General features: G+C 36.1%; 6 protein-coding genes across 6 annotated transcripts; 5 read left to right on the forward strand and 1 right to left on the reverse strand.

Moving 5' to 3' along the window:
- Positions 1–126: 126 nt before the first annotated feature.
- On the reverse strand, positions 127–4,034 carry MONOS_1886 (uncharacterized protein; the record flags this gene model as incomplete). Its single annotated transcript, XM_067871766.1, has 2 exons — positions 127–3,904; positions 3,956–4,034. 2 exons carry the CDS (start codon positions 4,032–4,034, stop codon positions 399–401), a joined length of 3,585 nt encoding a protein of 1,194 aa, XP_067721646.1. The 3' UTR covers positions 127–398.
- A 488-nt stretch (positions 4,035–4,522) lies between these two features.
- On the forward strand, positions 4,523–6,600 carry MONOS_1887 (uncharacterized protein; the record flags this gene model as incomplete). Its single annotated transcript, XM_067871767.1, has 4 exons — positions 4,523–4,529; positions 4,617–4,672; positions 4,731–4,886; positions 4,960–6,600. The coding sequence occupies 4 exons, from the start codon at positions 4,523–4,525 to the stop codon at positions 6,598–6,600; spliced, it is 1,860 nt and encodes a 619-aa protein (XP_067721647.1).
- Positions 6,601–7,066: 466 nt separating this feature from the next.
- On the forward strand, positions 7,067–8,531 carry MONOS_18098 (uncharacterized protein). Its single transcript, XM_067871082.1, has 2 exons — positions 7,067–7,638; positions 7,691–8,531. Exons 1-2 carry the CDS (start codon positions 7,099–7,101, stop codon positions 8,231–8,233), a joined length of 1,083 nt encoding a protein of 360 aa, XP_067721648.1. The 5' UTR covers positions 7,067–7,098; the 3' UTR covers positions 8,234–8,531.
- A 261-nt stretch (positions 8,532–8,792) lies between these two features.
- MONOS_1888 (Translation initiation factor 1A) lies at positions 8,793–9,602 on the forward strand. Its single transcript, XM_067871768.1, has 3 exons — positions 8,793–8,852; positions 8,927–9,035; positions 9,108–9,602. Exons 1-3 carry the CDS (start codon positions 8,810–8,812, stop codon positions 9,406–9,408), a joined length of 453 nt encoding a protein of 150 aa, XP_067721649.1. The 5' UTR covers positions 8,793–8,809; the 3' UTR covers positions 9,409–9,602.
- Positions 9,603–9,696: 94 nt separating this feature from the next.
- MONOS_1889 (putative 60S ribosomal protein L10-2) lies at positions 9,697–10,673 on the forward strand. The gene is made up of 3 exons (XM_067871769.1): positions 9,697–9,740; positions 9,881–10,199; positions 10,260–10,673. The coding sequence occupies exons 1-3, from the start codon at positions 9,731–9,733 to the stop codon at positions 10,576–10,578; spliced, it is 648 nt and encodes a 215-aa protein (XP_067721650.1). The 5' UTR covers positions 9,697–9,730; the 3' UTR covers positions 10,579–10,673.
- Positions 10,674–11,044: 371 nt separating this feature from the next.
- On the forward strand, positions 11,045–15,100 carry MONOS_1890 (uncharacterized protein; the record flags this gene model as incomplete). Its single annotated transcript, XM_067871771.1, has 1 exon — positions 11,045–15,100. The coding sequence occupies one exon, from the start codon at positions 11,045–11,047 to the stop codon at positions 15,098–15,100; it is 4,056 nt and encodes a 1,351-aa protein (XP_067721651.1).
- Positions 15,101–16,018: the final 918 nt, after the last annotated feature.

Consider the following 16,018-nt stretch of genomic DNA (forward strand, 5'->3'; position numbering starts at 1 on the left):
TTCAGAAAAATAAAAAATTGCGCCATAATATATTTTTGAAGAAATATCTTTTTTCTAATCTTTCGTAATTATTGAGTAATTCTTTCTTCAAATTCAACAAATCAAAAAATCCGTTTCTTTTTTTGTCCAAACAAATATTTTATTACAGTCACTCGTCTTGCTTTTACAAAAACAATTATTGAAATTTGATATGATACATTTCACTTTCAATTTTTCAAAAAACGAAAACAATTGAACGAAAATATTTTGCAATTCTAGAAAAAGTTAAAAAACGAAAATTATACTAATAATAAACATCAAAATTCTTCACATTAACGAAAAAATGAATGTTTGATTTTAATATTAAAAAAATAATAAAAAAAAAAAGAAGAAAGCTCTTCTTCGCAAAACTTTCCTTTTCACTGTTCATCAGGCAACGATCCATACAACGCCTTTATAAACCACACCGCAGAGCGAAGTGCCGTTGACGAGCAGATGACGATGGCTGCCAGAACCAGCAAGAATGAGCGCAGCAGCATCATCATCCTCACCGCAAAGCGACGTGCCAGTGTTAAAAGAGCAGATTCTGGGAATGCTTCTATAACCATCTGCTCAACAGGAGCGAACTTGAAGCACACAAAATACTTAATCAGAAGCATCAATGATATTTCTAACCCCACAAACACTCCCACAAAGTACACAGGCTTCCACCAGCGGTGGTTCTCTCTCCGCACCAGCATCCACACTAGGATGACTCCACACACAGCGGAAGAAGCGAGGAAGAGCAAGAAAGAAAGAAAAGTGTGGAACCAGAAGGAAAAAAGCGTGGACATGAGCGAGTATTCGTCAGCAATGTGCCACACAAACGCACAGATCGATAGGAAGGGCAAGAGAGAAGCGAAGAAAGAGAGAGAAAGCGGAAGCAGCATGATTGAGCGTTTTGTGGGGATGAGACGAGGGATAGGGGAGACATAATGAGGAAAAGGAGGGGGATGAAAGAAAGATGCAATTGAAGAGCAGAAAGCACGGCATTTGGAGCGGGGTGTGGAAGCAGGTGGAGAAGGGAACAAACTTGTGGAGGTGTCAGATGGATGGAAGGGGGAAAAGGAAGAAGGAGGACGAAAAGGCAAGCGAGTGCTGAAGCGAGAGAAAGGGTTGTGGAAGCGGTTGTCTTGATGGCGCTTGGGAGATGCTAAGGAGTGTTGTTCGTGCTCAGATACAGGTGAATGTGCTGAGGAAGGAGGATGATGAAGAATAGATGTTGAAGAAGAAGAAGAGTAAGAAGAGGAAGAAAGTGATGATGATGGTGATGATATTGAATCAGATTCTGAAAGAAGTTTCTCTGTGTCAGTTGTTGAATAAATTGGAAAATTGATTGAGGTGTTGCTTCTTTCTCTTTTCTCTTCTTTTTCATTTGTTCCATTTTTGTCATTTTTGTCATTGATTTCATTGCCAAGTTCTCTTTCAACATCAACTTGCATTTCGCTGCTTTCATGATGAGCCAGAACAAGTCTGTTGGGAACATGCAATGATGAAGAACCTGAAATAGAAGAAGAAGAAGAGGAGGAGGAGGAGGAGGAAGAAGAAGAAGAATTTTGTGATGATGTTAAGGTGGAGAATGATGGAAATTGACTTTTTGGGTTTTCATCTTCCTCGTCTTCACAATCATTCAATGAAGTTTCAGTTTCAGCTGAATTATTTTCTCTGTCATATTTTGTATCCTTTTCATTTTTCAAATAAAACACATCAGAAACTGAATTCTCCAAATACATCGTAATCTCCTTCTGCGCTTTCTTTTGTGCCTTCTTCCCCACTCTCAAACTGGCACACACCACAACAGAGCACATAAACACAAACAGAAAGAGCAAAAAACACACATCTCCTCCTCGTAGCACATGCACACTCCCCAGCAGCAGCGACAGCACATCCGACAGCAGCAGAGGTGAGAAAAAGACGAGAAGAGAGAGAAAAGTGGGGAAAAACAGAAATTTGGCAGAATGAGAAAGGGTTTCAGGCGCCTCGCGGGCAGAAAGCGGATGGAATTCTGTGTTTGGCACAGAAAGCGCAGAGAGCGATCCGACAGACGCGACAGAAGAAGTCGAAAACGGGGACGAGCAGTTGATTTCTGCAGTGTTTGTGCCTTCTGCTGCCTCAGACTCGAATGAAAGCGAGTTCTCTCTCATCGTCTTCTCCGTCATAATCCGTGCCTTTGTGCGCAGCTCTGCCAAGCTGATTGTGAAAAGCAGGTTTGTTTTCTTCTTCACAGCAGCTGCGACAACAACCGCCAGAAACAACAACAGCAGCAGCCACACGACGAGCTCCTTGACACTCCCTCTGATTCTGTTCTCGCCCGAAAGCAGCGACAGGAACGCAAACGCAGCGAGGATGACCCAACTGAACACGAAGCCGAAGAAGACGGTGGAGGCAACGAGCTGTCGGTGCTTGGGAGAGCGCATGACGTCGTGGGAGATGTTGCGCCAGGAAAGCGTCTCGTGCAGAATGGGAGAGGACGGCTGGTAGAGAGAGGCGAACTTCACACTGGGAGACTGCGAGGCTGAGGGGAAGGCAGAAGAAGAAGAAGAAGAAGAAGAGGTGGCGGTGGTGGAAGATGAAGAGGAAGGAGAATTAGAAGAAGTGGAAGAAGAAGATGATGATGATGAAGTTGAAGAAGTGCATGAAATGGTTGAAGGAAGAGACACGAATGAAGGAGAAAGAGAAGCCAACGAAAGCGACGAGGAAGAAGACAGTGGTGAAGTGGGTGAAGTGGATAGCATTGCGGATGAATGAGGTGAATGTGATGAAATGGTCGTGCTTGTCAATGGAAGCTTAGAAGAAGACAGAGCAGGCGATGCAGTCGCAGCAGCTGATGAGTGGCTATACCGATAAAGCGGGTGCGATGCGGAGGACGGTGATGAATGAGCGGAAAACACAGGCTCTGAGACATTTCCCTCGGACATGGCATCATCGGAAGAAGCAGCAGAGACAGAAAAAGAAGAAGGCGCTTCGAGGGGATCGATTGACTTTATCAAAAGCGTGGACTCAGAATGAGGGCATCGACGCAGCGCAGATAGTTCTCGCGAAAGTGTGCGCTTGACGAAAACGAGTCCTGCAATGAGAAGCAGAACAATAAGCACAGACACAACAGACGAATACACAAAGAAGCCGGGCCCATGTGTGGAGCATCCAGTGATTGGAGATAAAGATAAACGGTAGTTGGACACGGTTGGCACTTGATGACCAACATTTGTCCAGTGGCTGGAATATGTTGAAATAATGGGCGCAGATGTGGAAAAGCCGTTCTTTGATATTGGGTTCAGTAGAACTGATCCTGGCACAGATATGGGCTTGTTAATGCCTGTGAGTGGAATTTCATTTAGACTTCCCTCATTCACAAGTTGTAAAAATTCACTTTCACTCAAAATTCTGGACCAATCGTAAGAATGAGCTGATACGGAACAGCCTGTGACTATAAACGGTGAGTTCATAACATTTTGCTGAACCAAAGAATAGTTTACGTAGAACACGAGATGATTATAAAGTTTCAATTCGACTTCTCCAAGAGGAGATGAAGCAATTTCCCCCACTGGTGTTCCATAAATCTTTGAAATATCATCTGTAAAACATGGCATATGATCAACTTCAAAAAATGTGTAATATCTGTCTTTCACGGCTTTCCAAGAAAATTGAACGTCGAATGTTGTCAAATTTTGCGAGATCTTTTCATTTTTCCAGATTTTGTGCTGATTTTGAGGAGAAATTTCTGTGAATTCTGTTGAGTGCTGAAAAAGAGTCCAATGATTTAGAGAATCTGTTTGCCTTTGCTGTGCAAAAATCTCCAGTTTCGATAAGTCCGTGCTGATGCCAAGAGTTTTAGAAAATGTACGCAATCCTTGGGAGCAAGATAGTTTTGATGTTGGCTGATGAACTTAAGGCATAAAATAATAACAATTTCAAAAAATCTCACAGGCTAACAAACTTGAACGACCAGAACCCACAATCGCCGCATCAAGATAATACGGCATAATGAAATAAATCAACGATGCGAACGGCATCATTCCACTAAGCACTTTTGCCTCCACAAATAAAAATTTTAAATTATTTATGGTTACAAATAATTTTGAATAACATTTTGATTCCTATTACATAAATTATTAGTAATATTGTGGATACATTTTTTTAAGAAAAACTTTTCACTGAAGCAAAAGACTGCCCATATTAAATTGAATTCTATTTCAAAAAAGTTTTTGCGAATAGACATTGAAGATTTGAATTTAAAAAACAACAGATGCTTTCTACCACAAAAACAAATATAGAGCAATCGGATCCTATAGCACATTCGCAAGGTTTATTTGAAAAATTCCAGTTTATTATGATTTCATTAATAATCTTGTAGCTGCAATATCTGTGATATATAATCTACGCTCGCATGTTAATTTGCTTGAAAAACAACTTGTATGATATATATTGAAGAAATATCATTGACATTTTTTTCTGACTTTGAATTTTTCATGAACGTCACAACTGAATGAAGGCTGAACAAATGATGGAATGTAAGCAATTGAAATTATTGATAAATAGCCAATCAGAAATATCTCAACAACTTATGATGGAACGACAAAAAAGAATTGATCTTGAAGCGACTATTGCAAAACTTAATTCTGAAATGATTTTGCTGAAAAGCAAAGAGAGCACAGTATGTTGAATGCATTTCCATTTTATTTAAAAATTCATTTTGTTGTGATTTTCGAAAGGTTTCTGTGAAATCACAGGAAATGGAAAAAAAGTATTCATCATTGGAAAAAGATGTTCAAGAGATACCACGATTAAAAGAAAAAATAGAAAATCTACAAAAAGAATGTGAAGACGAGAAAAATAAATATTTAATCCTTAAATCTGAAAAAGAAAAGGTTTTATTATTATTATTATTTATTTATTTTTGTATTCTTCAATGAAAAATATAATCTTTTTTTTTCAATTTAGTTAGAAGAATCAAACAGGCAATTAATAATTACCACTCAATCATTAACACAACAACTTAAATCAATGGCAAGTGACGAAAAGATGAATTCATCAATTTCGCGTTCACCATCTGTCACCGTGCCTCTTTCATCAATCACAACAAGTTCTTTGTCTCCATCTCAGATACAAAATCATCCTCAACCCGTTTCCTCAATATTGGCATCAGATCCAACATATAATCACTCAACTGCACGGAACTTTAATTCTCCGTTGAGCAATGCCAGCTCATCAAATGAATCATTTGTTGGCACGTTGCCTTCTCAGAAACCTTCAACACAAATTCCTGTTCAAACTCAGGAAAGGAGCCATACAGAAAATGTTTTCACACGGAATGAACAATCTTCATTAGGATTCCGTCCATCACAACAAGAAAACTTCCTATCTTCTTCTTCTTCTTCTTCTTCTTCTTCCACTCAAGCATTTCACGATTCTTTTGGAAAAATCCCTTCTTCATCTTTGCAATATCCTACTGCTTTGAACACATCTTATCATTCAGCAAATCAATCAAACGCAAACATTCCAATTGTTCAGCCTCAGTTTACGTCAACGTCAATACACGATCCATCAAAAGAACCATCTCCTGTCATTTCATTTTCTCTTCCTCAACTTAACGTTCAAAATTCTTCACTGTTTCAAGCATTAGACACTTCAGATCGTAATGTGCCGCTACGCTCATTATCTCCATCATCATCATCATCATCATCTTCTTCTTCTTCTTCTTTTGATGCAAGCTTATACTCTTCTGCAAATAAGAGCTCTTCACATCACGGAAGACACCACAACGTGCCATTCAAGCGCAGCCAGCAGCGCGCCCAGTCTGCAATGGGACGGCTTTCTTCGCACAGCTCGTCTTCCCTCTCGCCCATCCCATCGCCGTCCACACGTCTTTTCAAGCACAAACTGGACAAAGATGCGTTTCCGCAGGACGAAAGGGAGTTTTCATTTATGGGCCGCGGCGTGCGTGGGGCTCTTGCAAGAGTCCTTGTGAAGCTGAGAGAGGAGCTTCAAGCGCTGCAAAGGAAGGAGAAGAGATTGGAGAGAGACGCAAAGGATTGCAGAAGTTCGTCTTCTGGAAGTTTTTCTAAAGGAAATATGAAAAAAGAAGAGTTTGAAAAATATTTAGATGATGTGAGTGAACAAGAGTCGAATGAAGAGCATTCTGCTGGCTTCTTCAGAAAATCAAGAGATAATTATTCACAGTTTTCGGGGCTTCAACGCTCAAAGTTGGAAAGAAGGAAAAATAAAACAAAAATTTCCGATGATGAAGTCGACCAAGATCGAAAGGGGAAAAAAAGCAAGCAGATTGCAGAACTATCTAAGCAAATTGAAGAAAAAGAGAAGCAGATTAAGGAATTAGAGGAGTATCACAATCGTGTTGTGGTTGCTGAGATTAAATGTGGTAAGCTGCCACCATACTTGAATGCCTCTTCAAACTGTCCAAAGCAACTGCAGAAGTCGTTGACTTTGTCCGAATTTCCTGAATCGAATCGAAGCATAGCTCGTCACGGCATGTCTCAGTTGCCTTCAATGCATTTACGTCAAAAGCGGATGCATTCAAATATTCCATTGCTTCATCTTGACAAAGCAAAAAGATTTTATTGATAATACTTCAATGTCTCAACCGTATTGTTGAAAACGAAAAAAAAATGTCAAACGCATTGTTCTATGTGGTTTGTTGAATAAAGTTCAAACAGTAAACTTAAATCAGTGAAAAATTTTCAAACGAAGGAAATATTTTTCAAAATGAGATTTTTAAACTGTTGTACTTCGTTTTTTTTAAAAAAAATATATTTGTTGCAGTTATATAAATGAAGCAATATCGATCGGAGCGAGTCTGTCATTCAATTATCTTTTCTTGCTGCCTCATGAAGTGGAGAGTTATTCTTCAATGTATTTTTTGGTAAGTCACGTTTCTTTAAGTTTTATATTTTGAGCAAAATCACAATCTTATCGTTTAATAACTCAATAATTGCATTTATATTTTCTTGCTTTTCAAAACTGACAAAGGATTGTTTATTTTTGCCTCTTTGAATATTGAAACCATATTTTCAAATTTTTCTTGTTCCCATTTTCAGTAATAATACGTTTAAAAAGATTGAAATGGGCATTCCTGAAAATCTATCAATTATCAAAGAGACTATAATTTTATTTAGATATTTTATATATCAAGCTTTTTGTTTTGTTGCATTTTACAAACTTTATTCATGGAGCTGTCACAAAATGTTGCTTTTATCGGAAAAAGATAATATGGTGCAATTTCCAAAAAGCGTAAAAGCTGCCAGATACTGTTCATATGTATTTTATGTTTTATATACCATTTCTCTATTCTTGCGGATTCCAATCATGGAACATGATACAATTTCAGTTTCATTCATTGGCGCATACAGATTGCCTTTTGCAATAATCTGCGTCGCAATTTCAATGATCTTGTTTGTGACAGCATTTTGTTGTTCTCATCGCAAAGCATTGGCTGCTTCAATTCCAACTGAATTGTTTGGAGGCATCTATAATTGGATCAGACATCCACAATATTTGGCAACACTATTCCTTTGGGTATCAATAAGTCTATATAAAAATTCAATCACAAATCTTTTATGCTCATTTGTTTCGTGGCTTATCATTCGGTCACTTGTTAAAGAAGTGTGCTTATTTTTTCTAATATTTCTGAAAAGATTTTGAAAAATTTTTTTAGGAAGAAAATGCTTTGGTTGCATATTTGAATGGGAAATATGTTAAATATATGAAAGATGTTCCAGAGTATATGTTCATTCCATGGAAGCATTTTCGTCCTACAGCAAGTTGTGAAGAAAATGAAATTGATATCACTTCTTCAAACTTAAACAACTCATTTGTCTCAGATGAATTAGCACGATTAGCAGGTTCCGAATCATCACAAAATATCAACAATGAAAGCGAAAAAAAAGAAGAAAGAAGAAGCAGAAGCAGCAAAAAGTCAAGTGAAATTGCTGATGAAACCTCTCCAATGTTGCGCGAGGAACTCCACGATCAAGCAACTCTTATCGAAGATGACGAACAAAATATGAGGGGGCCCATGACCAGAAGTCGAAGCCGTAGTCGGGCAAAAAGTGCGAGCATCCAACGAGAGGGAGAAAGTCCTCAAGAAATCGAATTAATTTCTTCATCACGATCGACTGGAAATCAAAATGAATCAAAGAAAGAAGGGAAGGCGGAAAGGGCTGAACATGTCACAAGGAGGCGCTCAACAAGAATTTAAATAAATTTCAAAAAATAAGTTCACAGCGATTGAAACCAATGAATTTTCTTTCTAAAAGCCTTTTAAGTTACTGTTATTTATTTGATTTGCTCCATTTAACAAATTCATGCACACTTGATAAACTGTAATTGCTCTGTTATCATTTCACGTACATTGCTTTCTCCAAACAGTTTTATCGTTGAATTTCAAAATGCAGAAAGCAAAATGATTTCATTCAACAACACCTTGTTTTATCAAACAAATATTTCTTTCTTTTATTTTTCAAGGCACAGCATAAATGAATATGTTGTAATTATAATTCTCGTTCCTTTGTTTTGTCTTTTTTTAAAGATTTTTCACTTTTCATGTTTCAATTAACGAAAATTGATTTGAAAGAAAAAATAATTGATGATGAAATTTGATAATAATAATTATTATAGGAAATGATCAAAAGGAGACTAATTCATGCTAACCACAATCTCTTTAAAGTTATTTGATATAATTCTGTTCATTATTTCTTGATTATTCATTATTTCCAAAGACGAAAATTTTCTCTAAATTTTGATTTGGGATGTCCCATATAATTTATTAGATCAAATGCCAAAAAATAAGGGTAAAGGAGGAAAAGGATGCCGCAAAGGTAATCTTTTATAATTATGATAATAAAATTAGTGTTGAGTTTATTGCCCTCGCTTTGATATTTTTATTTTTTAGGCAAAAAAGAAAGCGAAGCTGTAAAACGAGAATTGATTTTTAAGGATGAATGCCAGGAATATGCACAGGTTATTCGACTTCTAGGAAATGCACGCCTTGAAGCAAATTGGTACGATTAATAAATAAAAGATATCTTTTTCTTATGAACAATTTCTTCATTATTATAATGAATTTCTTACAGCTTTGACGGGAAAAAAAGGCAATGCACGATCCGAGGGACCATGCGTAGAAAGAAGTGGGTTTCTGCTGGTGATATAATTCTTGTTAGTTTGAGAGATTTTCAAGACGATAAAGCAGATGTCATTGATCGTTACACACCAGAGGAAGCAAGAAAATTGAAAGAATACAAACAACTTCCTGATACGGTTCAAATAAGTGAAGCAGATCCTACAGGTGGTGATGCAGAAGATATTGCTGTGTTCGGGGCTGGTGATGAAGGAGATGAAGATGATGACGCAGGATTGGAGATTGATTCGTTGTAAATATCTCATTTTTGCAGCTTTTTTTTCAAAATGCAAATAATGACATTATTTGTATGTTCTTAGGGAACAACTATTTTATGTGTTTGTTGAGTTTTTCATCTCAATACCAACAAAAAACATAAACTTCCTTTCATTTCTCCTAACTCCAATAACTCAATAATCAACTTTATTTGAACAAATTATTAACTAATAAATATTTTTTTTAAAATTTTTTTTGAAACAATTTTTATTGTTTTCTTTTTCTATGATCACTTGACCATAATGTGACAAAAACTAATTTCCCTTTTAGGCTTATTGATCAATCAGAAGGATCAATAATTCAATGGGGAGAAGTTTGCCAATTCGATTGAAAGAAGGATTATTTTTATTTTAATTGTTAATTTCTTTTGGTTTATTTTTTGAAACATGAAATTTGCTTGTTAATTGTTTTTTGTTCAATTTTGAAAAAAATCATTATTACTAATTTTCACAGGACCAGCACGTTGCTATCGTTACCAGAAAAACAGACCGTTTCCAAAATCTCGTTTTAACCGTGGTGTTCCAGATCCAAAGATTAGAAACTTTGACTTAGGAAGAAAAACTGCAACCGTTGATGAATTCCCTCTTTGTGTCCATCTCGTTTCTCTTGAGAAGGAACAACTTTCAAGTGAAGCACTCGAAGCAGCACGTGTTGCTGTAAACAAATATGTCACAAAATACGGAGGAAAAGATGCATTCCACATTCGTGTTCGTGCTCATCCGTTCCATGTTATCAGAATTAACAAGATGCTTTCATGTGCAGGTGCTGATAGGTTTGCTAGAAACATGTTTTCATATTTCGTTATTTCAAATTTTCTTATTATTCATTTCAGACTTCAAACAGGAATGAGAGGTGCATGGGGAAAACCATGCGGTCTTGTTGCACGTGTGGATATTGGAGACGTTATCATCTCTGTTCGTGGACCAGAAAAGTGCAAAGCTGCATTTGTTGAAGGTCTTCGTCGTGCTTCAATGAAATTCCCAGGAAGGCAAAAGGTTGTTGTTTCTGACAAATGGGGATTCACAAAATACACACAAGACCAATACAGGAAACTGCGCGCATCAGGCAAAATTGTTCCTGATGGCCTCAATGTTAAACTTGTGAAAGAGAATCCATATGTTATGGAGAAAGCACTTCATGCACGAGACTAAATAATTCAGCATTTTTTTCTCAAAAGACAAAAATAATTTTCTCCCACTTTGCTTGAAAAATATCGTTATTGCCGCAGGCGATTAATCAACTGGAATCAATTTATTTCTTTAAGAAAAGATTTCCTTTGCAATATATCTCAAAAATATAAGTATTAATCTTCAAAAGGTAAAAATTGAGAATTCAACAAGTTATTAAAATATATATAAGAAATTTATGATTAAATGGGATATGAAGATTAAAATGCTATTTTATGAAATAAAGTTAACACATAAAAACGAGTATTTTGAAAAAGAAAAAAATAATTGTTTAATGCATATTTTTTTACAAAATTCTCGGAAAAATTTGAGGAAGTGATATGCATAACGGTCACTTAATTATAAAGATTTTTCGAAGAAATTATAGAAACTATTCAATTACAAAAAATTATGGATTTTGAATTTTTATTAAGGTTCTAAAAATACTTAAATGATTCTAAACACATTGTCGTTGTTTATTTTGCTTGACTGTTTACTTCCACGTTTCTTTTCTTTTTCTGAGCAACGCTTTGGTACAAATTGGAAAGCAGTTGATTCTGTACCAACAGAAATATTCATTTCCGAAAAAGGTGAGGATTCTACTGACGATTGTGGAACGGAAGCACATCCTTGCAAAACAATTGGAAAAGGAATGGAGCTGATAGGAAAGGGGCATGAAGAAGAAACTTTGAAGATTGTTGATTCTGCTGCCATTCCTTATGGATTTTTGTTTTCCAAAGATTTCAAATTAACGTTAACAACAGCGTCAAAACAAGGAATAAGAAGAAATATTTCATTTGACTTGAACGAGTTGGCAACAAAAGGGAAGTTCCACCTGACAAATGAGAAAACCTTGAATATGGAACATTTGAACTTTAATTTTTTGATTTTTGAAACAAAACAGTATTTGCCTAAAGATACCGATGAAGAGTCTGCTGTTGTTCTTTCGAAAGATGTTAATGCGGATCTAACCTTAAGGGATTGCAGCATTATAATTGATAAAAGTATCAATGATTACACCACATTTTCTATCTTGAGAATTACTGATGGGAAAGTATTGATTGACGAGCTTGAATTCTTGTCGAGCAATTATTTTCTTTCAAAAGCAAACTTACTGCATATTTCTGAGAATGTTGAGCTGTCAAAACTGAATGGATTAACCATTTGGAAAATGAAGTTGGATAAAGAATGTGCGCTGAAACTTCCATCTTCATTCGCATTGGAAAGAAGCGAAATAAAAAATATTGAACGGACTTCAGACGGACCCGCTTTGCTTGAGGCTTGTAGTCGTGCAGAAGAGAAAGTAATGATTACTATTTCGAAGTGTTTATTTTATTCAGTGAAATCGTTAGAGTCAGAAAAAGGAAGTTGCTTCTATTTTGAGATGCTGCATCCGGAAAGTATTCTGAATATTTTTGACACGGTAATCAGCTATGGAAAGGCAACCAAAGGGGGAGGCGTGATGATTGGTGCAACAAAAGGAAAAGTGTTATTAGAAAGCGTGGTATTTCTCAGATGTAGTGCATCAGAAGAAGGAGGAGGACTGCTGATTCTTGACTTATCACAGATGGCAGGATTTGAATGCACAAACGTGTCATTTGAAGAATGTCAAGCAAAGAAGAGCGGTGGAGTCGAAGCAATTTTTGGAGAGGAAGAGATCAAAGGAGATGCTATCATATTTAAGAACTGCCTTTTTATTAACAATGAAGCAGACATTGGAGGGAAAGACATGACAATTTGTTGTGAAGGAAACGCTGATGCGAACAAAGCGCCTTTTGACGAAAAGTGTTTTAGCACGACAACGAAGAATCGGGTATGTGTAACGAAAAAGGACGGATCAGAGATATATCACGATGAATGGCTAAGAGAAGATTCATTGGAATTGAATGTGGATGCAGAAAACGGAGTGGACAGCGCTGAATGCGGAAAACCAGAAAAGGCTCCATGTAAAACGCTGAAGCAAGCGATTGTTAACAGCCTCCCAGGAAAACCATTTTCAATCTTCACCACAGAAAAGTGTAACAAATATGACACAGAACCAATAGCAATTGAAGATCATCATATTGAGATCAGAGGTAAAGGCTATTGTGCTATTTCACTCACAACTGTGTTGGATGAAACGAAAGCTCAGCAAGGCGAAGGATTATTCAACTTGAAGCAAGGAGGGTACCTGGAATTGCGCGGTGCGGAAATCAAAGTGGACACAACAAGAAAAAGTGGTCGAGACAATGGACTGTTTGTCTGCGATGGAGAAGATGCAAAATTTTATATTTATAAAGATAATATAACTTCAACTGATTCCAGCCAGGCTCTGAACTGCGTATTAATAGAATGCAAATCAGGAAATTTTGATATGCGGGAATCAATATTTGCACATTTCTCATCTGCATACGCGTTAATACTAGCAGTCAGTTCAAAAGGTATAAATATATATCAAATTGTTCTCGATTCAATTTCAACTACAAGCGATTCCCAATCTGTCTTCACCATTTTAAGCGGATGCCAAAAAATAAGTTGTTCAAAAGGAAATTTTTCGAATTGCAACTCAATTGAACATAAAATTGGTGGGGCATTGTATGTGGAAATTGGAGACTGCAAAAGTGACAAGACTTTTTCCGATCTGAACTTCACAAACTGCACATGCAAAAGTGAACAAGCAAGTGCGAACAAAAAGAATTTTAGTTCAAATGAAGAATCGAAAGGTGGTGCAATGTTCATTCGATCTACTGACAGTGCAATTGAGCAGCTTTCCATCATATTTGAACTAGTTACATTCACAAACTGCAGCGCAGACAAAGGACAATACATTTTCATTTCGGTGCCAGTTGGGAGGGAGCAGATTGGCGATGACATGTTCCTGTTTGAGATGCGCGAAATTTACGGCAAGGAGAATTTAATACTTATGGAAGAACGAAATAATGGGGAAGAAAAAATTATTGATCTCTTGAGCGATGAAACAAACAAGCTTTCATACCGTTCGCATCATATCTTTATTGGAGGAAATAAAGTTAGCAACGAAAGAACATGCGAAAGAAAGGAAGAGCCCTGCGATTCGTACAGGACAGCTGTTCTTCACTTGACGAAAGAAGTATATGCTGAATTTCTTACCATTGGAAGGGTTTCTGTTGAAAGGCCACTTTTGCTGGAATATCCTTCTACATTTGCATCTGTTCCTGATAATTACTCTTCTTTAACTTTTTCTGCAAAATATGATCGTGGAATTCTTCAGATTGGAACAAAAATGAACGCTGGAAAATTCAAAGCAGTCTTTGAGCCTCGGTCCACAATTATTTTGCTTCACATTGACATTGAATATCCTGATGCCGTTGAAGGAGATGCACTTGATATTATTTACACAAGATATAAATTGATAATAATTGATGCTGTTTTCAGACCCTGGTTCACTGGGCTAAAAGGAGAAAATGTGTTAGGCGGAGACGGAAAGATGCTTCCATATAAACTTATTGTGAATGATCTTGGTACAAATGATATATCCCAGCTGGCAATTTATGGCAGAAATAGAAATATCAGTAATGAAAATCAACATAGAAAAGATCTCAGCATCAAAACAAAGAAATTAAGCAGTTGCATGATTGGTGGATTAGAAACAAGAGCAGAAGCAGATAATAAAGAAATTGAAGAAGAAAATTCTTTGTGTAAATGGAATTCGGGACTTGTTTGTCTTCAAAATTCGATATCTTCGGTTTTCCATGACAGTTCATTCAAAGACATTAGTGAGGGTGCTTTGTTATTAGAGGACTCAAAAGTCCACTTGGAAAATTGCAGCTTTATGGGCAATCATCCAATTGATGAAGGTTGGGAAAAATATCCGTCTTTACGGCACAACATTCAACTGACAGAAAATTATGACCTATATCAAATGTCCATCGGTTCGTTAGCTTTTGGTAGCGATGGATTGGATGGAAAGCCATTTGGTATGCTTTCAAATGTTCTTGTGAATGGAAATGCAGCTAAAAATATGGATTCATATTTTTTCACTCCTGTTTTGAAGAATGCAACGATGATTAAAAATGCAAAAGGGACAGCAGAGAAAGGAAAAGGCAGAATAATCGAATCAGATGAAGTGGCACAAGCTGTGATTCATGGGTCTTATCTGTTTCCATGTGGACTTACAGTTGAAGCATCACAGAAAAAGGCAGGACAAGAATTGAACTGGGTGAATTGTCCTGTGGTTGAATATGTTAGCGAGACGGAAATGAAGGTGAACATTCCCCAGTTACTGCTGGACAGAGATGATTATACATCAGTTATCTATCGTGTTTCATATCCGTGTGGTGTAATTGGTGGAGAAGTGAAACATTCAGAAAGTTCGATATTAATAAATCAGAAGAAAAATGTATCAGAGTCGACATCCGTCATTATATATATAATTATTATTATTTCATCTGTGTTTGCTGTGTTTTTCATTGCGATTGCGACTTTTATTTGCATTTTGTCGCATAGAAAACGGAGAGAATATAAGAAGATCGAAGATCTGGAAAAGTGAAACAGGGAAAATGAACAATTCATCTGTTTGGAATTATATGAACGAGAGAGACAATTTGGATGGTGTGTTTTGCTGCAAATTGATTTCTTAAATGAATTGATGCGATGAATTTGCCAAGCAATTTTGAAAATATAAAAAAAAATAAGGCACTTCCTTTTTCAAAGGAATTGAAAGAGTTTTCGTTTGATTTCCTAAATTGTTATGTATTTTTCTGTTATTTCTGTTCTGAAATTTCTTTGATAACAATATCATTTTCTGTGAAAAGATTGCAGATAAATTGAATCTTTTCAATTTTTTATTTTTTCCTTTTATTTATTAAAATTTTTTATGTTCTAATCAATTTTTGTCTTTGAATATCCAGCTTTGATAAAAATGTATACAGTGATGGGGAAATGAAAAATTTGCTTTTGATGTTTCCTCCTCTGTATTGCACTCATTGCAAATGAAAGTTCCCCCTCGCTTTAGAGTTCTCACTTCCAAAATTTTGTTCGCATTCTAATTGTTTTCCTCCTTTTATTTTTTATTGAATTTTAATTTCTTTGCTATTGTTTAATGTTGCAACATCAAATACTTTGCGCAACAGAGTATTTGTGAAATTTTCTGTATAGCTCATTCTTTTGAATTTTTTTAATTTTTTATGTATATTTTTCATAGGTTGTCATTAATTAACTTTTGAGTCATTTTTAATTCCATTAATCTTGAAGATAATAGTGAATTTGAACAATTGATAACATCTCTATCTTCTTATGATATCAAGCAAATATTTGATTGCATGAGTGAACGAATAACAATCCTTATAACTTTTTTAACATTTGTTTATAACTTCTGAAAGAATAATGTTATTCAAAAGATTGTTCGATCAGCTTAAAGAAGGAATGAAAAAATATTCTGAAGAAACAAGAAAATGCTAATAATTTT

Source organism: Monocercomonoides exilis (genome assembly GCF_001643675.1).
Source record: "Monocercomonoides exilis strain PA203 chromosome Unknown scaffold46-794033, whole genome shotgun sequence".
NCBI classification, from domain to species: domain Eukaryota; phylum Preaxostyla; order Oxymonadida; family Polymastigidae; genus Monocercomonoides; species Monocercomonoides exilis.